Source organism: Rattus rattus, chromosome 15 (genome assembly GCF_011064425.1).
Source record: "Rattus rattus isolate New Zealand chromosome 15, Rrattus_CSIRO_v1, whole genome shotgun sequence".
NCBI lineage: Eukaryota > Metazoa > Chordata > Mammalia > Rodentia > Muridae > Rattus > Rattus rattus.
Genome location: NC_046168.1, coordinates 23,416,568 through 23,443,701, shown reverse-complemented (window position 1 = coordinate 23,443,701; position 27,134 = coordinate 23,416,568). Strand labels below are relative to the sequence as shown.

The 27,134-nt window shown below is 39.9% G+C and overlaps 1 protein-coding gene across 4 annotated transcripts; it reads right to left on the bottom strand.

The window, feature by feature from the left end:
- Positions 1 to 472: 472 nt before the first annotated feature.
- On the bottom strand, positions 473 to 25,926 carry Dsc1 (desmocollin 1). Of its 4 annotated transcripts, none has more exons than XM_032885874.1 (17): positions 25,864 to 25,926; positions 23,407 to 23,491; positions 21,636 to 21,838; positions 20,373 to 20,492; positions 19,167 to 19,322; positions 14,962 to 15,106; positions 13,956 to 14,122; positions 12,299 to 12,433; positions 10,467 to 10,652; positions 9,177 to 9,436; positions 8,926 to 9,068; positions 4,049 to 4,261; positions 3,279 to 3,515; positions 2,449 to 2,573; positions 1,692 to 1,836; positions 1,582 to 1,658; positions 473 to 670 (listed from the first exon to the last, which is right to left on the bottom strand). In XM_032885874.1, exons 1-17 carry the CDS (start codon positions 25,924 to 25,926, stop codon positions 473 to 475), a joined length of 2,658 nt encoding a protein of 885 aa, XP_032741765.1. The 4 variants fall into 4 exon arrangements, with proteins under 4 accessions (XP_032741765.1, XP_032741764.1, XP_032741767.1 ...); XM_032885876.1 differs by lacking the exon at positions 473 to 670 and adding an exon at positions 764 to 799; XM_032885873.1 differs by having other exon boundaries at positions 1,582 to 1,836.
- Positions 25,927 to 27,134: the final 1,208 nt, after the last annotated feature.

The following is a 27,134-nucleotide window of genomic DNA, read 5'->3' as shown; positions in this document are numbered from 1 at the left end:
AAAGTTTATCTGAAGCTACTCCGGAAAAGGGAAAACAATATCTTGGCACTAAAGGAAATACTTTAGAAGCAGAATTCCCATGACCTTGAAAAATATTTACTTTGTATATACACAATGCAAACTCATATTTTAAGCTTCCACAATACCCAACTCTACCATGGAGCCTTGCACAGTGTGCAAAAGGGCTTAAGTTTCAGACATCACCAGAATTTCAGTGGCACACGCAGTTCAGTCCTGAAGAGGCCATAGACACGCACAGAAAGAAAAGCAAGAGTGACAACATCCTGTCTAGACAACAGGCAAGTTCTGGGGACAAGGAGAATTTGGGGAGCTATGGTTGGTAAAGCACCCTTATCTACAAATGACTTTACTTTCTTTTAATACCCAAAGTCGCTACTACAAGCTGTTACCCTCTTACATCCAGTGACACCCCTGTGTTCATTTGAGGATGTCTCTCTACTAACCAGCACCTTTATTTCTTCACACATGTCTTTGCTAATGTCCTAAATTTCGGTTCCAAGTGATCTAAAAACTCTAGCCCTTCTTCCTCCTGCCGATCACTGCAGCAACCCACAGAACCAGCCATGGAGCCTTTGCCTTCATAGTTATATGAGCGAACGTAGTCATCACAATGCTTGTGTTCCTCAGCTTGGCCACACAAATACACCTTCTGTATGGAGAAAGAGCACAGTTTATTATGACTTTTAAAAGACACCTAAACAGACCAGCATAAAAATGATATCTTGGATTTACCTTTTACTGTTTAATTTTTAATCAGAGTGTGTCCTCTAATGGATTCCTATACATAAAAAATGCACATGATTGGTCTATATTATATTCATTCTTAAAATATAGCAAATACATAAATGCTCAAAGTGACCACATTTATAAGAACCAAGGCTATGCATATATCACATAAATAACTTACAAGTTCTCACTGGAATATAAGGTGTATTTAGTTGAAATGTATCTCAATGGCTTCTTTGTATATGTGGGAGAGAACCAGTGTAGGCTGTGGTTCTTGCATTTATACTGTATATAGTTTTGAGGGCCTAATACATTGATGTTATATATAACATGCATAATACATTCATGTTATATAGTTGTAATTATCTAACATTTGGCTCACATCAGCCCGAGCAATCTGAAACAAAAGCAAGGAAAACATGCAGAATGGAACCTACGATTAAAGCCTACCCAACTATCTTGGTTGATTGAGGTAAGCAAGATTTCATAACTACATATAGAACTATAGAATACTGGCAAAATGGTGGAAATTTATGGTCTGTTCATTATACTATAGCTAATTCTTCACTGAAGATGTATTTTTCTGATGATATTTGGTGAAAAAGATATCAGTCTTTTAATATATCCCAAAGACATACACATAAATTAGTCCTAAAGTCTTGCAAATCAAAAATTTTAAATTCAACTCTGAGTATGGCCCTTACACCAGTGTCTGTCCTTGTACAGTAGATGAAAAGGTGTGATCCAGGTATGTGAGGGGTACTTTGGGAAACCCTGGTTTATAAATCATATTAGGATTGGACATAGTAGGCACTTAAAGACTTAAGCACTTACTTCGCCGAGCCGAGGTTGAGTGAAAGTTTGCCAGTCAGTGTAAGCATATCGGCCAGTGTCTCCTGCTCCTAGCACACCTCCTTTGCTGGACTCCAAGGTATGGTGGCCACCTCCTTTGTTGGACTCCAAGGTGTAGCCTCCTTTGACCATCTCAAAATTTTGCTGTGTTTTGATTCCTTGGCCACCAAGAGTCCCAACAGATGTGCTTGTATCACAGATGTTGACTGTCTGTGTGGGGAGTCTAATATTTGCCTCCTAAAGGTAGAATTAGAAAATTAATCAGTGTCACAGAAACCAACTCTTTGTTACCACAGACAAGTCACTTGCTCTGCCTCTGTTCTTTACGTGCAAAATCAGAATAATCGTAAGAATCATATCATAGACATTCTGGGCCAAAGTCTGCCTCCTAGGAGTTCATATGTTGAGGTCTTAACCCCAGGGTCACTGTAGATGCAATCGTGTAAGTCTCAAAGAAGTTAGTCTCTCATCTAACATGACCAGTGTTCTTACAAAAAGGAAAATTTGGAGTTACAGAGTGATGATACCATGAAAATTGCTTTTGTGGCCATGAGCCAAGGGACAAAAACTGAAAAGAACTTAAGCTATCCTTCTCGGGGCCTTCAGAGGAAATATGGTCCTGTCAATATCTTATTTATCTTATAAAACAGGAAGAACATGTGTTTTTACTGTTTGAATTGTTCCTTAAAGCCAATACAAATGGACAATGAATTAAAATAGGGAGAGAACTTGAATTTCTGCTTGATGCAGTATAGGTCAATAATTATTAGACTTTACTATTACTAGAGGGTAATCAGTTATGTTCATTGGGTCATCATGTTATTCAGTGGGACTTTAATTCTGATTTACCGTCACTTCTTCTCCTGGTCCTTCAGTATTTGATACAATTAAATTTTGCTGGGCTACGTCATCTGGGAAGCATTTCTTGACTGTTTTCTTAGTCGTGGTCACACAGAAGCACGTAAACAGAATGCCTACAGGAAAAATTAGAAAGCAAGGTAAAATAATTTTTTGCATTCTGGAAAATATTAAAATAATTTGACAATAAACAAAAATTAAAAAAACAAAGAAATTGAAAAAGTATTTTTTAAAAATATCTCTACAGATTTTCAGAAATCTTCACTGTCTCATGATTAACTTCTGAAGAGTTAAAACATGACCTCTGAAACTTACCTAGACAGCTTTAATCTGCTGTTACTGCTGTTTCTTCTATAGTCATAGAACCCCACTTACAGAAGACTGTTTTAAAGGCACATGTACCAACAGTGATACATGTCCTTAAGATAAAGAACTGCAGTATATTTTTCCAGAATATCACAGCTGAGATAAACTGTCCCAGGTGGTCCACATCGTAAAGTTTTGGTCCCTACCTCAGAGTGCTGTTAAGAGGTGGTAGGGTCTTCAAAGGGTGGGTCTTAACAGAAGGAAATTACATCATTCAGGACAACCCTAACCTCTTCTTACTCTCATTTTGGTTTCTAACTGCCATAAGGTAAGTAGGTTGCTTAGTTACATGCTATTGGCCATTGGGCACAAAACAACAGAGCCTGTTAGCTGTGGGCTGAGACCTCTGAAACTGAAATAAAACAAACTTCTCTGTAAAGGTTGTTTTCTCCAGGAAATTAGCATGTAAGTATTCCACAGCACTGGGTTGGTACACTTTAGACAGTGGTACTTACACAGTAGCAATGCAGATCCCAGGACCATGGCGAGAATGGCCCATTTCCCAAGGATTACATTTGGTTTAACATCCCTCTCCTCAATGGCCATTCTACATTCTGACGGAATTGTACAGTCACACACTCGCACTGATAATACATGTTTTGCAGAAAAACCATGTCTGTCTTGTATTTGGATTGGCACAGAATAGTAGTTATAATTAAGATTGTGTCGTTGCCGAAGAATGGCACGTTTACCTAAAGGGAAAAGGGTAGATAGAGTATGTATTAATATGACATTTCAACAACATTGTTCTAATTTCAAGAAATTAACATGCAATAAAATTAATAGCTCATTTTCTTTCTTAAAATTATTTAGTGTTTCAGAAAAGTAGGGAAAGGGTTGACATTATTTTAAATTAAAGGTAGACTGATCTCCATGCTGGGCATGGTGCTACATGCCTTTAATCCCTGTATTCAGGAGGCATAGGTAGATATGTATATATAGTATATATGATAGATGATTGTTATACAGACATATGCATACATAGGTCAATAATTGATAAACTGATAGCTATCAAGTACATAATTGCAAAACAAATAGATGATAGATATATAGATGAATGGTAGATAGATGACAGATGACAAAAAGATATTAAAGCATTTTATTTTTCCAAGATGAATAACTTTCTACAGTATATATGTATTTATTATGACAAACCAAGGTAAGAGCACAGGCTGTCAGCCATCTTGAACTGGGATTACTTACAATATGTAGCATAAGTACTTACCATCCTGTGACTCTAGAGTCCAAAGTTTGCTGGAAGAATTATCCAGAAGGAACTGGAAAGGTGGACCATTATCTGGCCCATCTAGATCTACGGGTTCCAAAACGGCATAATCCTTCTCCTGCTGACAAATGGTTATGTCCTTGTCAATCTGTGGTGGGTGGTCATTAAAATCTTCCAGAAGGACTACCAGTGTTCCTGTGCAGGATCGGCCAACTAGGATAAATAAAAGGAGGTCACTCTGATGGCAAAGGAAATGGAGATTCACTTACGTCTACATTTAACCAATATTTATCATTTAATGTTTTTCCTGTAAGAGGCTCCATTTGAGACATGATGATAAAAACAGAACAGAAGATGCTTGACATTAGTCTAATAGTCAAAACAGAGTTGAAAATAAACTTGGGAAAATTTCTAGGACACTCAAGGGTGATTTTCCATTTACAGGAAATGGTGGAACATCAGGAAGAGGCATCTCCATACATCTGTCTAGTCCAACAGCTTACTTTAGATTACCTCTTTAGGTGACTCATACGTGTCAGTAAGTGGGGAGTACCAGCCACAGAGCTGAGAAGTACTTGTGCCAACTAAAATCTAAATCCATAGCATTTCTAGAAAGAGCATCTAAAGTCAGTAGTCGTCATTACTATATGTTTCCCATCTCCCGAAGCTCACTCTCTTATAAGTCAGACCTGAATGGATTGAGCTCTTTATTATTAGAAAGGTTCCACATTGTTCCTTCTCACGTTGTGGCACACTCATTAGCTCCCAAGACTGTGTGTGTTCCTTTTGGACTCAAATAAGAAAATGCTTTGCTACGATGGCTACCCAGTGAGACTTTTAAGACTTGTTCCGAGGCTAAAACTAAGAAGGTATTTTATACAGTTTGAACTCAGGTGTTCTAAGCATCAAGTACACCTCAAAACTGTAAAATCCTCAGTAGCTAATTTCACTGCCTGATCCTGGAGGCTTATGAGCTTCTCAAACCACAGAGGAACAGCAAGTCTAACCACGACACGTTAGCTGGGACTTATTAGGGAAGAGTGCTTGCCGCTCTTGCCAAGACCACATTTTACATTCTAACATTCATGTGAGGTGACATGGACAAACAGATCTTTCTTCAGTGAAAGGATCCTACGGAGAAGACGAGAAGAGAAGTTAGAGATAGGAAAGCTGGGCTCAGGAGTTACTGAACAAGCAATGCGTTATGCCAAGCAGGTCTATTGAGAAGTAAGGATCTTATGTATGCTTATAAGGGGAGAAATGGGACAAATTCAGCAGAAGGCTAACAGAGCACATGGTGAGCATAGGATACTTCAAGTGTCAGAAATTAAGTATATAGAGGCTTTGAGACTGAGAGCTTCAGTCTCGCTAATGGTGGTGGTGGAGGAGGAGGGGAAAAAGTTCTCAAGAATTGAAACCTTAACTCATTTGAGACACAGGACCCAGCCCTAGACTGGATCTTACACAGTCTGTTCCTGGGCAAAGACACAGAACTAGATCCCCTCTGTCCTTTCATCAGGGTCTCTGTGGCGAAAGTCTTAGATCAGCCCAGCTCGGCCTGTAACTCTAGCTCCAAGGGATCCAGAGCCTTCTTCTACCTTTCTAAAGACCATGCATGCGGGAGCTCATATACGCATACCCACGTCACTTTTAAAGATCTGCCTTAAACAGATATATACCGAATTCTCATCTTCATGCCTGATAAAGGGACAGTTTACCAGAAGGGTGGCAGGGTGGGTATGGGAAAAAAAATTGAGCTCTTAACCAATTTAGAAGAAAAAAGTACGAATGAGAAAAAGTGAAGGCACAATTTCAGAGTTACAGCACTAAACATAATTATCATATTATTTCCAGCGTATAATAATGCTTAAACTGCAGTATTACAAATCAAAGAAAGACTAATAGAGAACAATCACGAAAGCTGTTACTGCTATTCATTTGAATAATTTAAGGGACATGAGCTTCAGGGTATGGCTGCTATTCTCATGTTCTAGGAGTAAGGTGCATAAAACAGTGTCCTCAAGACAGACAGCAGAGAGATTAGCCTGACAGACAAGAATGACGCACAGGAGAAATACAAGGACGTAAGCTAGATTATGTAAGACTCTGGGACATTGTTTTGCCTAAGCTTCTCTCTTTTATACTAACCCTACCAAGCTTATTCTCAGTATTTTTCAGTACTGAGCAACAAAGTTAATTTCTTATATTTTGCTCTTGTAATTTTCTCCTCTCTAAATAAGAATTTATTTTCCTTTTATCTAGTGCCAGGATTTCTATAGTCTTCCCCTCTTTGTGCCTTACCCCAAAAGCCTCTGGAGTCTCTCAATGTGTAGAGAAGCCTAAGTGTTCTCTACTGGTAAAAAATTTATACCACAGACTCTCTTAGAATATAAAGCAGAAAAGCTTTCATTCTTAGAAGGACCAAATCCTCATCTCAAGACTCCTAGTTTCCATGATCCTGTGCTTGGAATTTAAACATTTAAAAGTAAGCAGACAGAGAGCCCTCTTTCACATCACAATTATGTGTAAGCCATTTAGATTTCATTTTTACTTATAGGTAGAGCAAACGTTAAAAAAAAACCCCACATCACCTAGAACTGTAAAATATATTAAGTTAATATGTTTCTCAGCTAATATCCCCCCCACCTGTTATTCTGCAGAATTTTGGAACTTATAGTAAAATAACTCTATAAAAGAAATGTATGTTTGAGGTGTGGATCAAAGAGAAAGGTAATATGCAGGTAGTTCACTTGGTAATGACATTCTCATTAAGAGGGAGCGCAGATTTTGAAAGCTGGATGATTTTTATCTGATAGGTGGGTTCTTTAATGCTTAGAATATAAAGCGTCAAAGCTTTCGTTACTAGGAGGACTAAACCTCCCCGCGACTCCTGGTCTCCATGGTCGTGAAGGGGATATGTAACCCGGTATTTCTATCCCAAAGACAGCAGGACTGAGAGTCGAGAGAAGCCTTAATGGGCAGAGTGCGCATGAGTCAGCTTGCCCTGTCTGCAGAAACAGGAAGTCGCCGGCGTCTTCCCTGGTTAACTTTTTGTCTGTCTCTCTTTCAGCAGCTACAGCTCTTGCTTTAAAACTATCAACAAGGCCAGAGAGGTGGCTTGGTGGTGAAGAGGGTGTACTTCTCTTCCAGAGGATCCGAGTTCAAGTCCCAGCGTCCCTATCAAGTGGCTCACAGCACCTGCCACTCCAGTTCCTTGGGGAGCCGTCACCGATGGCCTCTTTGCTCATGTGCACACACACAGACACACACACACACACACACACACACACACACACACACACATACTTTTATATAATTTAAAAAATTGTAGCTAAAATAGGCTATACAGCCAACCATATCTGGGGGTTTGTGTTATTAACTTGAACAAATTAAGGAAATGTGCAGAAATAGCCAATGTTACTGTCTGACAATACATTTTACATGCTCAACTTAGGCATCTTAAAACAGCTGACACCTTCTTGAGTTAACCAAATAGGCAAAAGAATTAGTTCAGTCTGAAAAGTCCCAAGATGATATCCTTTTATCTCTGTGAGGATTTCTCTTAAAGGGTATGCACATAACCAAAGTATAACGTCTTTTCATATTTTATTACTCATTTTAACTTTAGGTTTATATAATGTATTGCATAATAGTACATGTGTACATTGGCAAACATTATTAGCACATTTATATACATGTTTATTTAAACTATATATGGTTCCTGTAGGCAGGAGTTTACTTCAAGAGTTTTAAGATCATAGCTTTACAGTTGACAGTGTTTGAAGGAGACACTCTAGGTCCTAGAATGTTTGTGGTTGTTGTTTAATTGAAAATAGATTTTTTTCATATAATAAATTCTGATTACTGTTTCCTCTCCCCCAGCTCTTCCCAACTCCTTCCGACTTCCCCTCTCTCCTAAACCCATACCTTATTTTTTTCTCTCTTTAGAAAGCAAACAGGCATCTAAATAATAACAATAATAACAATAATAATAATAAAAGCAAAACAGAATAGGACAAATAAGCAGAAAAAAGAAGCCAAAGTAAAAGCACAAGAAACACACATAGACTTAAAGACATGCACATCTGCACACACAAAACTCCTTGTAAAAACAGGAAACCAAAAACCATATATAAGCAAAGACCTGTAAGGTAAATTTCCTGGCTAGTGTTTATGTCAACTTGACATAAGCTAGAGTCATCTGAGAAGAGGGAACTCCAGTTCAGAAAATGTCTCCCTATTACTGGGCTGTAGGCAAGCCTATGGAACAGTTTCCTAATTAGTGGTTGATGTGGGAGGGCCCAGCCAATGAGGAGTGGAGCCATCCCTGGGCTGGAGGTCCTGAGTCTATAAGAGCGCAGGCTGAGCAAGCCATGCTAAGCAAACATTCCTCCATGACAGCACTTCTCCATGGCCTTGGCGTCTATTCTCACCTCCAGGTTCCTGCCCTGTGTGACTTCTTCCCTCACTGCTTTTGATGATGAACTGCTAAACGTAACTGAATGAAATGAGTCCTTTCCTACCCAACTTGCTTTTGTCATGGTGTTTCATCATAGTGATAGTAACCCTCACCAGGACAATTAAAAAAACTAAAGGCCCCAGACAAGGCATTCTGAGAGGAAACGATATCCCCTCAACAGAAATAAATAACCAGTACTAAAAGTTAGACTTCAGTCTTTTACTCTCTGTGGCTCTGCCCAAGGCGGGCACACAGGGGACTAAATGGGTGATCTCAGTGACCTGAGCCATTACACTGAACACAGCGTTTTGCGTTGTACATTATTGGTACCTTTGAGGAAACAGTGTCTGGACTAAAATTTGCCCTAGACACAGTCACATTCTACATTCACGTTTCACTTTTAGAAAATGGCACTCACCTGAATCCATCGCCACCACTGAAATATTGTACTGGTTGTTCTTCACGAACTTCGACTCTCGGTCTAGAACTTTCACGGTTCTCAAGTCTCCTGTGCTTTCGTTAATCTCAAACCAGTTATCTTCGTCTCCTACCATTTTATACCTAGGTTTTCAGAAAGCAAACGTCAAATGGCCGAAGAGGAGACACACAAACCACTCCTAAAGTTCAGGCTCCATGGAAGATGCGGGCGTTTTCAGGAAAGAGCATTACCTTAAGCCTTCGCCACTGCTTGTTTCTGGGTCCATCGCTTTGTAGCCCAGGAGCTGTTGGCCAGCTGGGAGCCCATCTTTGCTCTGAATGACTTTGACTGGTGGCAAGCACTCAGGACCCTCATCTCTGTCTTTAATTTTCACAGTGACAGTTGCGGTGCACATTGTTGGGGGTTGTGTGTTGGCGGCATTAGTGAACTGGGCTTCGTTAAGCACGCTGATTTGCAGAGTGACTTGGCGGCTGACTTCATAGTTCAATGGCTGTTTAACGAACATACACTGATCAGTCCCCATATTGTTATACAGGACGCTATGACTCCAAGATTTAATAGACAGGGAACGCAATTCCTAGATTTAAAATGTTGCCCAAAGCTGGCGCTAATTGAAAGATTAATTATCCTTTTTAAATGGTTAACTTACCAATTTTTAAGAGTTGACCATTTTCCTTCCTACTTTTTTACTTTGGGAGATCCCACCTTCATCTTTATTGTAATTTTAAACACTAATGGGAACAGCATGATTGTGTCTAATCCCAGTAAGACTCCTGAAGCAAGTGAAATTTAAAGAAAAAGGTGAAGGGAGGAAATACAGAAGACAGGCAAGAGGGGAAAAGAAAGAATAGACAGTGTAAAAATTAAAGGACATTTTATGAACATCTTATCAGAAAAATAACTTCTTTGGAAAGCTTGAAACTACCCTGGAGTGTTAAAGGAGAAAAACACGCAGGACAAGGACATAGTGATTCAGAGAGCATTACATTCAGTGCTGCCCATCAAGGCCACTGGCAGATTCAACTTCCTCTGCTTAGTTAACTTCATGTACAGAGGGGTGAAGTGTGTGTCTGCTATGAGTTTCTGCTTAAAAAGGCTCTGTGTGCACCACTGTAAAACATTTCAACACCATACAGCACTACTGTGGACATAGATAGATATAGATATAGATATAGAAATAGATATAGACATATGGTATTAATTTAAATACATGTATTACACATCAATTATATATACATATGTATATATATATATATATATATATATTCCTTTTATCAAAACTCTCATTATATTCTTTGATTCCATTACCACTCCACAAAATTCCTTTTCTTCCCAAGTCCTCTTTCCAGGCATATTTGTCAATGGAGTGGCTATACCACTGACAAGTGACTCCTTTCCTATGTGTCCTCTAACTGCCTATAACTCCCTGGAGAAGAGTCCATAGATAGAGATACCATTTATACCAATGTCAGAGCACAGGTTTGGATGCTGTAAAGAATAGCTTTACGATTATTACGTACCTTGACAACACACAAGACTCCTTCATTTGTGTTTGGATCTGTTGTGATTTTGAAGTTCCCGTTCTCGTTCCCCTGTAGGATTTTGTATACCGCCTTCGAGTGGGGGGTGTTGGGCAAATCTTGGTCTTGCACCATCATCCTTAGAATCTCAACATCAATTCTGTTTTCGTCTATTTCTGCAATATACTGAGGGAAAACGCCTCTCTAAGTATATGTCCACAGCTTTAGCAATGTCATCTTTATATTTAAAGTTCTATGTAAAGAATATAATATGGAATAATGTGCTCATAATTTGGAAAAGTGTTTATAAAGTTTCATGTCTGGCTAACTTCTTTCTTTCTTATCCTGTTTTCAAATCCCCTCCATTTACCAAAGGTGACCCAGCTCTTAACTGCTAAAATTCTGTGAGGTGATTTTCCTGCTCTCTTTCTATCTCAGATTTGCCTCCTCTCTGATCCTGTATCATACTAACAGTCCACCCCCTCTTTAGACATAGCGAACACCAATTGAATTGTGCTAATGCATTAATTATATAATACCTATGGTGAGAGCATATATTGCTTTTTTGTTGTTTTTTCCCACAGTAGTATGGATTGAACCTGGAGCCTGAAGAGGCAAGGCAAGTGCTAGACAACTGAGCCACGGCTGCAGCTCAGAATGATTGGTTTTCACAATAATCCTGCCTTGCTTACTTCGATCAACAAGCAAACATTACTAAGAGAATGTTTCTTCTTTTCTTGAGAAGTTAAATCATGGACATTACTCTGAAATAAAACTACGGAAGCATAAGATATTAAAAGACTAAAAGAATAAATTATAATCTGCAAGGGATGTGTGGTATATTGAAAAAAATGGCTCCCACAGATAGGGAGGGGCACTAATAGGAGGCGTGGCCTTGTTGGAATAGGTGTGGCCTTGTTAGAGTAGGTGTGGCCTTGTTAGAGTAGGTGTGGCCTTTTGGAGGAAGTGTGTCACTGGGGGTGGGCTTTGAGAAGCACAATCCAGGTCTAGTGACTAACTGCTCTTTCTGGTGCTGTGGATCATGATGTAGAACACTCAGCTACTTGTCTATCACTATGGTTGCCTGTATGCCTCTGTGTTTCCCGCCATGATAATAATTGACTAAACCTCTGAACTGTAAGCCAGCCCCCATTAAATGTTATCCTCATAAGTTGCAGTAACCATGATGTCTCCTCACAGCAATTAAAACCTTTACTACGACAAGATGTAAGATGAAAAGGATTGCACCTAGGTATGTGAATGAGCTCTTTGACAATGAAGTATCCATCGCTATATTAGATTTCTTATTCTCTGACTAAAACTCTAGTATAGATTCATGAAAAAGTGCAAAGCTACTCATTGGAAGTCAGAAAAACAGTCATTCCTTAGCAATCTCATCATATAGTACGTCTGCCATAATTAGCTAAAGCCCAGCACAGGAGGAGCTACAGGCAGGACATCACTCTGACCCCAGCAAAGCATATAAGGCTGATCTCTTTCCTGCTTCATAACTTGAAATACACAGGTCTTGAGAAAAAGGCCTCTTCTTCAAAGTCTAAAACGATCCCCAAACTGACAATAATAACCAAGAAAACACTGAACACATGAGGTACACCAGAACAGAAGTGCTCTTCAGTGGTCAGGAACGAAGGCACTTCCTTACCTCAGAAACTTGAGCACTTCAGCTATCCTTCTCGTGCAAACCACATCTGTTTTTAAGTGATTACTATTTAGAACAATATGTCTGTTTTTAGGAAGCTGCCAAACTCTAGGGTTTTTTTTTTTTTTAAATATGAAGGAATCTAGTTCAATAAGCACACAAGTCCACTCACAGAACTTTTGGTGAAACACGGTGAATTGTCATTCTCATCCTCCAGTGAGATGGTGATCGTTCCGGTGGTGAAGAGACCGAAGGGCTGGCCCCCCATGTCTCGTACCTCCATCACTAGTTTGTAAGTATCACATTTCTGTAAAAGAAGGAAAGAGAGGGAGAGAGGGAGGGAGGGAGGGACGGAGGGACGGAGGGACGGAGGGACGGAGGGACGGAGGGAGGGAGGAAAGGTATTCGTAAATACATCTATTTCCTCTCACTGACAGTTATGATATATACTCTGTGCGTTGTGGTTATACTGTGAACAGGCTTTACATTTTTTATATATGTATGTGTTAACACAACTACATGTCCTGCCCTGAATAATTTTAATAAAAACACCATAAATACAAATTCAAAACAAGGAACTGAACAAATTATACAGCTAATTTCACTTGTCAGTTTTCCTAGGTTTAGAATCACCTAGGAGACGTACCTGGGCCTGCCTAGAAGGGGATGTCAAAAGGTTTCACTGAGTGTGGAGAGCACAACCCTGTGCGCTAAGGGACAGCACTGTCCTGTGTGCTAAGACCCCAGACTATATAAAGGGGAAATGGAGAAAGAGAGCAGAGATGCAGCTCCTTGGTTCCTGACTCTGAAGTGTGAACAGATACCTCACACTGCACCTTCCCTGCCATGGTAAATAAACTACTCTCAAAGCCAAGCACAAACAAAACCTCCCTTTCTACTCACAGTAAGTGAAGGAACTACCCAGCGGCAGTTTTTTAACATTTAAAATGTCAGCTTATCCATGCACATCTGACAAAACTTAAGCAAAACCGGTAGGTTCTGAAGTGAGGGAAATAGCTGTGAGGTGAGTAAATGCACTCCCATGTGCAGACTCTGAAAGAATAACTTGTACTGAAAAGCAGTGAGCAACTGAGCCATCGAAAGTCATGGGAGGTTCAGACTCCTTCCCACAGGAGAAACCAGCCAGCGTGGAAAGGCTTCCTATGGTGTGGCTCAGACTGCGACATCCTGGAAAAGGCGAAACTGTAAAGACTCTTTCTGTGTCTCTCTCTCTGTCTCTGTCTCTGTCTCTGTCTCTCTCTGTCTCTCTGTGTCTCCATCTCTCTCTCTCTCTCTCTCTTTCTTTCTCTCTCCGTCTCCATCTCTCTCTCTCTCTCTCCGTCTCCATCTGCCTCTGTCTCTGTCTCTGCGTGCGTGCGTGCGTGCGTGCGTGCGTGCGTGCGTGCGTGCGTGCGTGCGTGCGTGCGTGCGTGTGTGTGTGTTTCCCTGAGATAAGGAGAAGGAACTGGGAATAGACAATGGACCTGTATAGGCCTAGGGAAGGAAACAATTGGGAATCTTCTGGCTTTCTGATCAATTTACCAAATGCCATACGTCGTAATGAAGTTACTCTTTCAAAAGCAAAACTGAAGTAAAGTAAGTGTTATCAGGACCTCGCATCAGCACAATGAGAGCAAGTCAGACCTGTCTTATCCTTGTACAATCTCAGCATCTCTGCAGATGCAAAGATGTCTCCAGAGAGTCCCTCCCTGGGCATAGCTTGGGAAGAAAGCTCAGGGAGGAAGCACATGGGCTGTACTGTAATCATCCTGGCAGTAATTACCAGCTTAAACAGTGACTGATGATGAATTCGTGCACTGAACCATTACCTCCCTGTCCAGTAAAGGTGTGGTGGTAGTGATCACACCCGTGTCTGGGTGGACGGTGAAGTGCTTGGGGTGATCTGGGATTTGTTGCAAGATTTTGTACTTCAGACGAGTGTGCAGGGTTCCTGGCTCATCCTTGTCTATGGCAGTCACTTGTCCCACTGAAGTTCCTGTTTAGATAAAGCCAATGTTGTCAAATTTTAAATCATAATATAATTGAGTTATAAACGAAAAATACAGGTATCATTGCAGAAGATTGTCAAAACACACATGCACACAAAGACACAGACACACATATAAGACACACACACACACACACACACACACACACACACACACACCAGAGTTGTTTACAGATAATCTGAGCATTGTATAATTGCTCTTGCAAACTTCTCCCAAGCCTCTCTTCCTTGGAACTTCAGCTAGGTATGTACTATGAAAAGCACGTCTTATATTTTTCATACAAGGAATTAAAACCTTTAGCAAGAATAACTCAAATATATATGTAATCAAAGATATATGTAATCCAAAATACTAAAAAGAACATAAAGCAAAATTATAAAATTCAACTTTTACTGAGAAGGCGTCTCTCTATGCAGCCAGAGCTGCCCTTACGATGTCCTGATTGGCTTTGAATATCCAGACATCGCTGATCCCTACTTTCTGAGTGCTGAGATTTAAGGTTTATGCCACCATGCCTGGCAATCATTTTACCATACAGTACTTTTGAAGTGTCGATGATCTTGTTAACATACTACTGTAAAATGTCGGGCCAGCGAGATGAAACTGGCTAAACAGCTTGTTGAACTGGATGATCTGAGCTCAAGACCCTAAATCCATAGTCCAAGGAGAGAACCTAGACAGTAGACAGGCAGGCGCTCTCTCTCTCTCTCTCTCTCTCTCTCTCTCTCTCTCAGACACACACACACACACACACACACACACACTTGCACCTGCACATTTGCACACACACACGTTAATGAAATGTGGATTTTTAATGTGAACTCACCGTATCGACAATTTTCAGGCACACTAAAAACGGTCAGTTTGGTTTCAAAATACGGGGCATTGTCATTGTCATCTTCAACCTTGAAGAGCAGGGGCAGAGGGTACTCTGGGGCATAGCCATCAGCCGTGGTTGCATATCCGTACACCTGAAGGGTGGAAACATCGTCAGTTGCTTCTTACGTGACAAACCGTGCACAAAGGAAGCCCAGGGGTAGGGCAGAGGCATTGTTTAAAGACACACACAGGTATGTGCAGCTAAGAAATGATGTCGTGCACACAATGCACAGTCACTCTGTGTGTACCCTGTACCTTATGCCTCCTTGAAAAGTTATTTCTCATTATTCTTCTACCAGAGTTTCATGTGCTCTCAGTTCCATGAGCTGCAAGTGCTCTCAGAACTAACTGTGGTTTTTAACTTGTTAGAACACAGGTAGACCCACGGGTAGATATGTTCATAACAACGACTATCAAAGCGTATAAACATGTCTCAATTTTAATATGCATATATTATGTCATAATTCTGGGTGACGGCTCTGCTTGCATTTTCTTATTTTTATATTACAAACATACGTTTTTAATAAAATGGTAATAAAACCATATTTGTATCCTTAACTACACGACAGCAGGCTGCATCTTGACCCTAGGCACCAGGATTTAAGATTTGTTCGGGTTTTTTTTTTTTTTCATATAAATTCTACGCAGTTATTTTTGTATTTTTGTGTCGATGTATTGGTGCAAAATGGGCATTCAGTAAGTAGCTGTTGACTTACCTCCCAAATGAGCCCCCTCACCTAATCCCACCATCCTAACACCCCCATCCCCACCATTACAGTAGTTTGAATGAGAATGGCCCCCAATAGACTCATACATAGAAATGTTTGGTCCCGGTCTGTGGATGGTAAGAAAAGATTAGTATTGTGATCTCATTAAGAAAATGTGTTTCTGGGTGTGGGCTTTGAGATTACAAAAGTCTGTTCCAAGCCCAGGCTCCCTCTTACTCTGCCTGCAACTTTCAGATTAGATGTGAGCTCTCAGCTGTTGCTTCAGTGCCTTGCTTACCTGACTATGAGCATACCCTCCACCATGATGATTATGGACTAACCCTCTGGAACTGTCAGTAAGCCCCCAGTTAAATGCTTCTTTGATATGCTTCATATCAGTAATAACCCTAAGACTACCATCTTCACCACCATAACTCTCAGACATATCACGATCACTACCACCGCTGTCACCATCAACATCATCACCAGAACCACCATCACCACCATCATCACCATCCCTATCATCACACTACAGCTTCACCACCATATTTAGAATATTCGAATATTATACTATTCAGTCTTCCATCAGTTCCTCTCATCTCCCCCTAGGCTGTGTGTGTTTTTCTCAAAATGCCGGTTTTGAAATTTAAGACTAGATGAAAGCAGGAAAATGTCTAATAGATTAGAACTGTCATCCTGCAACACCTAACACACCGAACACAGGTCCTGGAGAAACATATAAGTTAAGTGAAATTATTTTAAATACAGCAATTCATTATTAAAATCACATTTTATATAAATTAAATAGAAGTAAACGGTCAAGCAATTGCATCCAAACCCCCGCTATAAAATTCCGGAGTATGTATATTGCATGTCTCTAAGGAGTTCTCCTGCTTGCATGTTGTCACATTGTCAACATCTGTGGTACGTAGGATAGATATCAGCAGCCTATAAACTAAGAAAACAGATTCCTAGAGGTTGTGATTCACCAATTACAAGGAACAGTGACAGATACTTAAGAGGTACTGGAAGAACAGGCCACAGAATATATCTTGAAAAAATGAATTGTTTGAAAAGATCACAGGAACCAGAGGTGCTGGATGACTCCGAGGAAATGGTGTCTTCCAGACACAACAGGACTAATGTTCATGTGAACTCAAAGAGACTCTGACAGCAAGCACAGGGATCTACGCAGGTTCAAATCAGAAGGGGAAATGGACACAAAACACTATCTCTAATAGAGAAGCTATCTACGATTGATACCGGCAAGAAAAGGGGCAATAGGCCTTATTCCAATGGGGCATGACTGGGCGTATAAACCAAACTCCAGAGAAGACCCCATACCCAAGAGCATAAAACTAGCAAAGCATACAGCAAAAAAGTAATTCTGTGGCCACACACAGAATGACAACTCCATGGAAAGACGGGTGTGGCTGAGAAGACAGCTGCAGGAGGAAAAGAGCTTGGGATGAAAGAGAGAGAATGATGAAAATTCATCATGTGAATGTATGAAAGTGTCAAACGATACCAAAACTTAATGTCAAAGAGGTTTGTTTTAATGATTCTGTCCCCTCCCTCTGACAGTATTAAGAAGCAAAGAAAAAACGAGAGGTTGAAAATCAGATCCTATCAGAACTCTGATAGTGAATGAAGTAGATCCTGCACCAAGCAGATGGCTTCTTAGGTCTGGGTAGAGGACATCCTTGGTAACTGCCCTGCTTACAGGGAAGGCGTTGTCTAAGCAGCAAGCATCCAGTGTGTCTCTTACAGAACTTTCTCTTGTATGTAGATAAAGGTAAACATGATTGCAATAGGACTGGACATAAGCTACACATTTAACTCATGTAGGTAAGACTCTGTGTTTAATCACCAGGCTCAAAAACAGCAGAGATGAAAGTGACAGCCATGCTGGGTTAAGGTAGTTCTGCAGCACAGTACTTGCTCGAGAGCTATGGCCATCACCCACTGAGATCTACTCCCAGCACTTCAAACACTAAAACTGAAATGGTTACAATGAAGCTTGGCTTCTTTCTCTTCAATAAATATTCTTAAAATGTTTTTTTTTTATATTGGTGAAAGCATAGAGTACAGAAAGTGTTACAACAGACCCGCCTTTGTCCTCAGTCATGAAATATCTACAACGGAAATATTGCATGTTGTTTTCAAACTCATGCTACTTTAATGAGTTGTTTTACAGTATTCTAGTCTCCTCTTTATTAATTCTTTACCAAGGACCCTCTGCTCTTTCCTTGCCCTCCTTCCCTTGTATTTCACATTCTAAGGCTTGAATAACATTTTATCTTCCCATCTTTCTTCCCTTACCTTCCTCTCTCCTCTCCCTTTTCCCCTCCCTCCCCCTTTTTTCTTTCTGTTCTTTCTGCTATTATGATAGGCTCTCACCCAATAGCCCAGGCTGGCCTTGGATTCACAGTCCTCCTGTCTTGGCCTCCCCTCTGCATTGGTATGGTGACAGGCCTGTCCAGAATGCCTGGCTCTAAACCGGTTTTTCTAGTGTAAATGCATCATCTTCTTGGGAGCTCTCCACGCCTCACATAAGTTACTTTCTTTCACAGGTGGCTTTCTGAAGCTAAAACTCTGGAGAAAGGCTGCTAAGGCTCCCCTCTGGACTTCCCTCACAGACATTTCTCATGGTTAAACTCCAACAGCAAAAAAAACTATTACCCTCATTGAGAGTTGGTAAATTTAAGGCCTTAAGTAGTGTCTTTCAATATCATCCTCCTAAGGCATGGGGCTGTCTCTTATATACCAGTTAAAGATTAGAATGCTAAACAGATATGTGGACTTGTCTTTAGGAAGAAGAATAAGATGGGTTGGTAAATAAGTTCTAGAAGCCTAGAAAAAGTACAATTCAAGGGTTAAGTTTCTTAAGAAAGGGGTGTGGGTGGGTGTTGGAGTTGGGTCATTGCACAACACTAAGCAAGGCCCGAAATGATGGTTCCAACCAACCTACACGCAAGTTCAGAGCGTTCAGAGCGCCATGGGTGATACAGTCCAGCTCAGGACAAGTAGGTCGGATTTTCTGGGCATGTTCTCAAGTGCCAATTTTGCTTATCTTGTTTTTTAAATTTCATGTGTTTTACAACAGAAAAGCTTGGCTAACAGTAATGGAAGTATTTTATTGTAAAGAACTTTAAAACCCAGTGACAATCTCAGTTACTTCTCCAGAGTTTTGTAGATAAGCATCTGTGCTTGAAAATTTGTCATTATATTTTCTATATATCCTCTACCCATTTGCTTCCCTTGTTAAACCTACTGTCTCTTTTTTCAGCCTAGCCCCAGTTTATATTGAATATTAGTAATGTTTTCTATATATACATATATATGTATAAATTATTTGATACAGTATTTGTTTTTAAAAATCAATGTTTAAATATTAAAACATGAATAATAAAGACCTAATAAATAAATATTTCAGTAATCGTACCATAAATTGGTCATACTCTTCACGGTCAATGCTTCGGGTACAATAGATGTCCCCAGTGTCTTTCTCGATGTAGAACAAATTGAAAGGCTCTTTGTCCACACCTGGTCCACTGATAGAGTAAAAGATGGAATAATTCTGGCTAAAATCAGATTGGATCTGTAACAAGAAGAAACAATTTGGAGAGAGAACAAATACATCATGATCAATATCTTAATCTAGTCTCTGAGAGGTTATTTTAAATCACTTTCTCTTTCCTCTGTTCCTTAGCCCATTTTATTCGAAATCTTATCTTCATTCTTCCACATGTGAAATCAAGGCTCTTGTCCCTCGTTTGATCCCTAATGTTCAGAACACATCCGTGTGGTTCTGAAGCCTGTGGAGCAGTGCATCTTACCATATTCTGTTTCTGTGTACATGGTACAGGAAACCTTTCTGTGATTTCAGGTTTTGGGGGGTCGAAAACTGTATGATTACTACTGAGGTAGTACAACTTCTTGCACAATTAATTTTACAGATCTTAGACTGTTCCAAAGCATCCCTGTGTTTGCATTTTAGCTGTGTAGCAGTGAGATATCTCACTTACTAAACAACAACACCACCACCATCAAATGGGTAGTTTGGGGGATAGTTGTTTATTTAAGCCAGAGTTGAGTTATGCAGAATTAGTAGAGAGAAGCTCTACAGATTAATGCTTAGAAATCCAGCACAGGGTCGAATGGCTCAAGTATACAAGTGCTTGCCTCTAGACCTGACTACTTAAGTTTGAACCCTGGAATCCATATGGTAAAAGTAGAGAAACAACTGCTTCTAGCAGCCTGCTGACTCACATGTGTTCGTATGGTACTTGTGTGCTCATACCCCAAATAAATAAATAAATAAATAAATAAATAAATAAATAAATAAATAAATAAATAAAATGTTTGAACAGTTAGTATTTGGATGAAAAACTCTGTGGGATTGTTACATTGTGATGGATAGATGATGTCAACATAATTGATAATTTATACTTCTCTTTCAGTGGATTGCACACTACTTATTTATGTATTTTATTGGATGTTGGGGATAGAGTTTGGGGCCTTGTGCATACTGGACACACATACTACCACTAAGCTACAACCCCAGTCCATTAAAACTTTGCCTTTTAAAAAGGAAAGTTTAATGGTGGAAACATTTAACACATATGAAGTAAAAGAACATAGAACAGACCCTCTGAACGTGTTGTGGAAATGGACCCAGTGAGTTCTCCATCAGTGAACACGGAATGGGAGCCCATCTTCTCTTACTGCGCTTGTGCACTGGTTCCTTGGTGTGCCTCTTCCTAAAAGCCTACATTTGATGAGAAATGAAGAAATACAGCATCACTGAGTATTATTAAAACTGTGGGTTTTCCCCATTCAACATAAAATAGGAAAAATACGTAAGAGTAATACATGACAATATCATAATCTCCAAAACATTTGTACTATATTTGTATTATACTCTTCAGTAAATCACACACACACACACACACACACACACACACACACACATATGCATGCACACACGCATGCACACACTGACCTCATATTATATTATATTCCCAAGTTCTACTTGTTTTCTAATATAACCAGTTAGCAGTCAGAATTTGGTTAGTCATTGATATAAATATCTTTGAGAAACTGTAGAGTCTCCCTGCTTCCCCAGTAGATGATCAATTAGCAAATATTTAAGAATTGGCTTCATTTTGTATAGAATGGTACAGGTAAAATCCTTACCTCTACAAAAATATGAATATCTTTTATTAAAACAGATTTCATGTAATTTGGATAAAAAGAATTCTTTTTATAATCACAGAACACATTTTAAACTCAAGGAAGAGTGGTCTTTCGATCAAAAGAAGTGTAGTTGGGGAATCTATTTATAAATGTAATCTGTAGTTTTAATGACTCTATCATTATGCTGAGTTTACTTAAAGTGAGATATGAAGTTTAGCAAACTTTTTATTCCCAAGATTCATCACCCTTAAACACATGAAAGTGAACCTATGATCAAAACACCTCTACAGAACACCATTGTCAGACCACACATCCACTCTAAAGTCCTACAGAGGTTTCTAAGTAGGAGATCAGGTCTCTTTGATGAGTGTCACCAGCCGTCAGTTGGAAGGAAGCCCAGGGTGCAGCGGCACTGCTTGGAATCCTTCACTGGTCTCTGAGAGTCACCCCTGCCTTGTTCTCCTTCTTCAGGTTGGCTCTTCTTCCTGCCAAACCTTAAATTTGATCTGAAACTTTTGATATTCCTACTTTGATCCCTGGCCTTAGTCATCCTCAATAATAACTATATAAATAGTGTAAATACCACTCTTCTCAACAGTCTGGTTCTCAGTTAGGAGAACGTTGAGTAAAAGACAAAAGAATCATTGAAGGATGACATGAACCTTGCAGGTGCACCAAGGGCCTTGAAAGCACATCCTACCCTACCATGCTTTACCTTTTTTTCTCTTGCTGACAGTACAATTTCTAGCTTCTTTTGTTCCTGCCCTTGACTGTCTGAGAGCAAGATGGAGAAACCCCTCTTTTCAGAAGACAAAAGCAGGTCATGTGTTGCATAAATTGTGCCGTCTTCTAGAATTCTGAAGGCTGGGTCACTGGACAGGATCAGGCTGGGCGATTTGAGACACTCCTCCAGATTCACTACAGTGAAGACATTTCACAGCAATTGTCAGGTTAGATGGGAAGGAAACGAGTCTTACAGGAATGACAGCTACATGCATAGGAGGAGCAGAAAGAGGGCAGGACACCAAATACCTTCTATTCTAAATGTAGGGATTGTGAAAATTAAACTAATGAACTTAGGGCTTCCCTTGCTTTTCTTTCATCCCTTCCTTTCTCTCTCCCTCCCTCCTTCCCTCTCCCTCCCTCCCTCCCTCCCTCCCTCCCTCCCTCCCTTCCTTCCTTCCTTCCTTCCTTCCTTCCTTCCTTCCTTCCTTCCTTTAGTAGTGCTGAAGCTAGAACCAAGTACCTCATCCAGGAAGGGCAAGCCTCAACTACATCGCTCCCATTACGTTTATCATGAGTTGGTCTAAGAAATAAACGATTCTGAATCCCATTGGGTTTGGATGACTTCCACTTTCCCTAGCATCCAGAGGTTTGTGTTCACAGGTCCTTACCTTAGAATGGTTCAACTTCAAGACAGTGTGACAGTAACATGCACGTGGTAGGAACTGACTTGCAGCCTGAGGCTTTAATACTGATACTTTTTCAAACTAAGGACATGTGGTAAGACCCTCCTTCCTGATGCTGGCCAGAGTTATAGGCCAGTCCTAGTGATGCTAAGATTAGAACAGAGAATGGGACCATGTTCAAAACTATACAGTAGACCCTGTTGCTAAGATAATGATTAGTAAATCAGGTATACTGAAAGCATTTCCCCTTACATTTTTAACTTATAATGAGTTTAAGAGGATATGGTGACTTCGAAATTGAGAGCTATCTGAAGGAAGATAGGTGTGTGTGTGTGTGTGTGTGTGTGTGTGTGTGTGTGTGTGTGTTTCATAATATATTGTTGACTTACATAGTTTTATAGTACATTTGTCATAAGATGTTGCCAGTAGATTTTGAGATTAAGTTAAATATTATTTGGCAATAAGATGAAAGTTATGTTGCAACAGATGAGAAACCTAGTTTATTCTTATGCAATATTTCTTATTAATAATGCAAATAATATTCACATAAAATCTTTTTGAGATTTGATAAACTCAGTGCTTAATGTACCTTGAAGGCTCTAGTTGTAAATTTTACTGGAATTGCATTTGACTCTCACAGGCTATTCTGTGAAATACGCCGTATACATTTTCAGTAAATATCTATTCATTGCTACCAAGCACAGGTACAATGAATACACTTTTATATGGAGTATTTCAACTTTGAGGTTTCTTTAATGCTTCATCAGCAAAGAACCTGACATTGGGAATCTGACAGCAGAAGAAATGACATAACTTAAAATATGCTTCTGGTTTTGATGCCTTGGCTTTGTCAAGCTAAGATAATTTTTTTTAATTCGCTGATGTTTGCTAACTTTTCTAGCAATACAGATACACAGGAAAATGTGATAGTTTGACTATTTTCAGCCACCATGTGTAAATGGAAACTATAGCTGGCTTTAACATAGAGCAGCAATCATACAGCTTACATCCCAAAGTGTGCAAGAACAGCCAGAAGTCAAGTGCAGCAAGTTACATCTTTTCTCAACAGAGTCTCACCTTTGCCTATAGGTTTTTCGGCCTTAAGATGAGAGGGAACTTGAAGGGAAACTTTCTGACAGGCATTGCAAAATAATACCAGAACCTCAAAAAAGAAAAAAAGAACAAACATCATATTTGATCACATTTTTTCATGTTACAATTTTTGTCTGATTAATAAAATTACTATCAGTCTTAGAATTAACTTTTAAATCATCTACATCTTTTTATTCATGTAGAAAGTGATATGTATAGGGAAATGGGCTTTGGGAAGCCATTTAGCATCAATGAAATAATTAGGTGGACAGTCCTTAGGATTACATCACTATTACATGATTGCAACAGAATGTATTATGATCCATTGAGTTTACAGAGTATTGCCTCTAAGAATCCATACACCTCACAGATTGTTAGCCTGAAAAAGTACTGGATTATAGAATTCTATAAGCACTGATAAACCAACTCTCCAATCTTTTTTATTATTATTGCTATTTGAGGTTACTGTTGAAGTGAGAAATATTAAAAGCATTTTTTAAGCTCATAAAAATGTTACTTAGAACCACTCCACTGTCATCAAATCATTTGTCAGACTGTCTTAGAAAAGGGGAAAAAAACCCTTCAAGATCTAAGTGTCCTCAAACACCGCACTAAGTGATATGAGATCACGGAACTCTCTGAAGTTTTATTATATTTAAGGCACAGCTGCTGGTTTAAAACTTACCTAAGAACTCCAAAGCAGACAAACTATCTTTTTTTTTTTCTTAAGTGAGTTGTAATCTCAGAGAATCTTATAAATTCAAAACAATTTTATTTCTTATTGTAGCACTTTATACTTTTCTTTTTATTAAAATAAGTCCATGTCAATTAAAAAAAAAAAGAGCACAGCTAGATTTTGCAGAATCATACAGATCAATTTGTGATCACTTTTTCTCGAAGACCACACTCTAAAGTCTAAAAGTCTACACATCTATTTGTGTAGGGATAAACCAAATGGTTAATGGCCATATTAAAGATGCTACATCCTTCTAACTCAACTCAAGACTACTAGATGCATCATAGCAGCTTAAATCGGGTTGTCCATTTGTTTTACAAATCTGCTAGGCCTATAATGTGGCCATCTGCCATTTTATAGGTCACATTTGCATACAGCTGTAATTTAAATAACTACTTATGAAAACAACAGACATTCTATTCATTTGGCTTTTTAGAAATACCATCATCATAAGGCCAATAATTGCAGTAAACTATGCCTCAGGTCTTGCTGAGGATAAAGTGTGGGTTAGTAATTTTCTACATGCATAGTGTGGGAAAAGTTCATCATAGTTAGAAACAGACGCGTAACTGCATATATTCATGCATGTTCATTATACATGTGTATAATGGGTCTACATATGTTTTATAGGGTATATCTGCATCTCCAAGCCTGTCGTCATTTTAGCTCCTCCCTGTCTTAGGACCCCACTGCAGGAAAGCACATTCTGTAAACAGAATCAATGGAAGTTTACAGAGCATCAGTAGTCCCTCTGCCTCCAAGTTAAATTGGGGTCTAAAATTGACTCGGAAGGATTTGTTACCTTTCCAGTTCGTGTGAGGTTCTAGGATGAAAGGGAACAGGATGAATCAAGGGATAATGGGCTGGACAGGGATCAGGACCAAAGGCAAGAAAAATCTGGGTTTCACTACATTTAACTTAAGTAACACTAACTCGAGGTGGCCTCTATGTGCTCTAGTCTCTGGTAGTGGTAGGATGAGGAGGTGGCCGTCAACCCTGCACTATGAATTATTTATGTGGAGAAAATGTTTGTGTCCATTCATGAAAATCCCTGGATTCTGAAAATGTAATTTATAACCAAAGTATTTTTGGTACCCAGGAAAGTCACAAGGCAGAATTTCGGAATCAAGATTTAAGAAACTCTACCACGCCCCAAGGCAAAAATGGCATCCTGTAAACGGTTCCAACCCAGGCAGAAGGCAGCTTCATGCCAATTCTGTTGGCTGTCATTCTCCTTTTATGGGGTTGAACCACATCCTCACATTGGAAGTCCTGAGAGAACCAAGAGCATCTTGAGTAACTCATATCTTCACCCAGAATCCTTTTCTCCTTCGGCGGCTCAGTGGAATCACATGCTAAATACATGAATGCCTACTAGCTCAAGCAAATCTTAGAAACCTCTGGGACGAATGCCAAAACATTATTTCACTACTCCTCAGGAAATTTAAAAAAAAATCACAGCCAAACCGAACGAGGGATTCCCTTGAAAGACATCACCACGCATGCATGGGAGCTTGGAGAACAAGCGAATCCCTTCCCAACCTGGATCACAAGCCCCTCAGCTATAAATTGTTCTCAAATCAAGTTTTGTTTTCCTCTAACTATCGCCCCTCCCGCGCGGTCCTCCATTCCTACCAAGACTCTCCAAGGCTGGCAGGACAGATGAAGCAGGTAAGAGCCTGCCTCGTTCTTCAGATGTTACTCACCAGGAGAAGGAAGAGGAGCTGCTTAGAGAAGGTGCTCCCTGGGGCAGCACAGGCCGCAGCCATCTGAAGTGGTCCCAATGGCCAGGGACGGTGAGCAGCTAATAGAGAGGCCTGGAGTGCACAGGGAGGCTAAGTAGATGCTGGCACCTGTCAAGATGCTCTGCAGCCAGCTTGGCACAGCTGAGGCGGCTTTGGAAGAAAGTCAGGATGTGAGAGATAAGGAACAGGAGGAGGAGACAGAATGGCTTTTTTCCTTTGCCAGTCGTACTCCTTCCAGTCCAATTACTTGTGCATGGAGAGAAGGTTTCCTACAAGTGGGGAGAGCGGGGCCCAGAACACTCCATGCCCAGGCACTGGCTCCTCCTCAAAGCAGCTTTCAAAATTTCTCCTGCCACTCAACACATAGTCAGAATTAAAAGACAACACCCTCCATGCTCAGCCCTCCTCCCTTTACCCCCAGGTAGAGGCTGTGAAGTCCTCCCAGTTATTATGTCCTCCCACAGCCTTCCCTCCTTCTTGGCCTTAATAACCTGCCTTGCCCCCTGGGTGCAAACAGGAATTGTGCATAAAGCCTATGCAAAAAAAAAAAAAAGTAAAGAAAAGGAATTCCTGGTCAGGCACATTGGCAAATCAGAGGGCAGAGCTTGTGCAATCATTTCCATCTGGAGTTATCTTCTCATCAAAGCATTCAGGGATAGCCTAAGCCACGAAGCACTACAGCTTTGCCAGAGAGATGACATTCCAGTGGATGCCACAGGTGCATTGTGTCTGTCCCCTATTATTTTCTGTCTCCTAGGAGTCAGTTCTCTAGACATCACAAGAAATATCCAAACTACATCAACCTCATTAAAAAAACCAAAATAATAATAAATAATAATAATAATAATAATAATAATAATGTAACAGGACATAGTTCACGTATGGTTTTCTTCTTGTATTGTTCTCCCTCCCCCTGCCTGACAACTAAAACCTACTAGACTAATCACATAAAGTCACTCCATTCATCCTAATTAGGTGTGCATTACAATATGGGAGCTGCCCTAGAGTACTGCTGCAATGATATCATAGCATGCAGGTTTCTGTAAACACCAATGATTCTTAACAGCAGAAATTAGCATCTTCTATTTTAAATCAGTATGTTCGATATCTGTTGTGCTTAATGGCAGCAATGGAAGTTGGGGGAGGGTGTTCAATACTGTCAAGTAGTCAGTGTTAGGTGTATGGGTGGAACTAAATTTTCATTTGCTAGGCCATTGCTATGAATTCAGAGG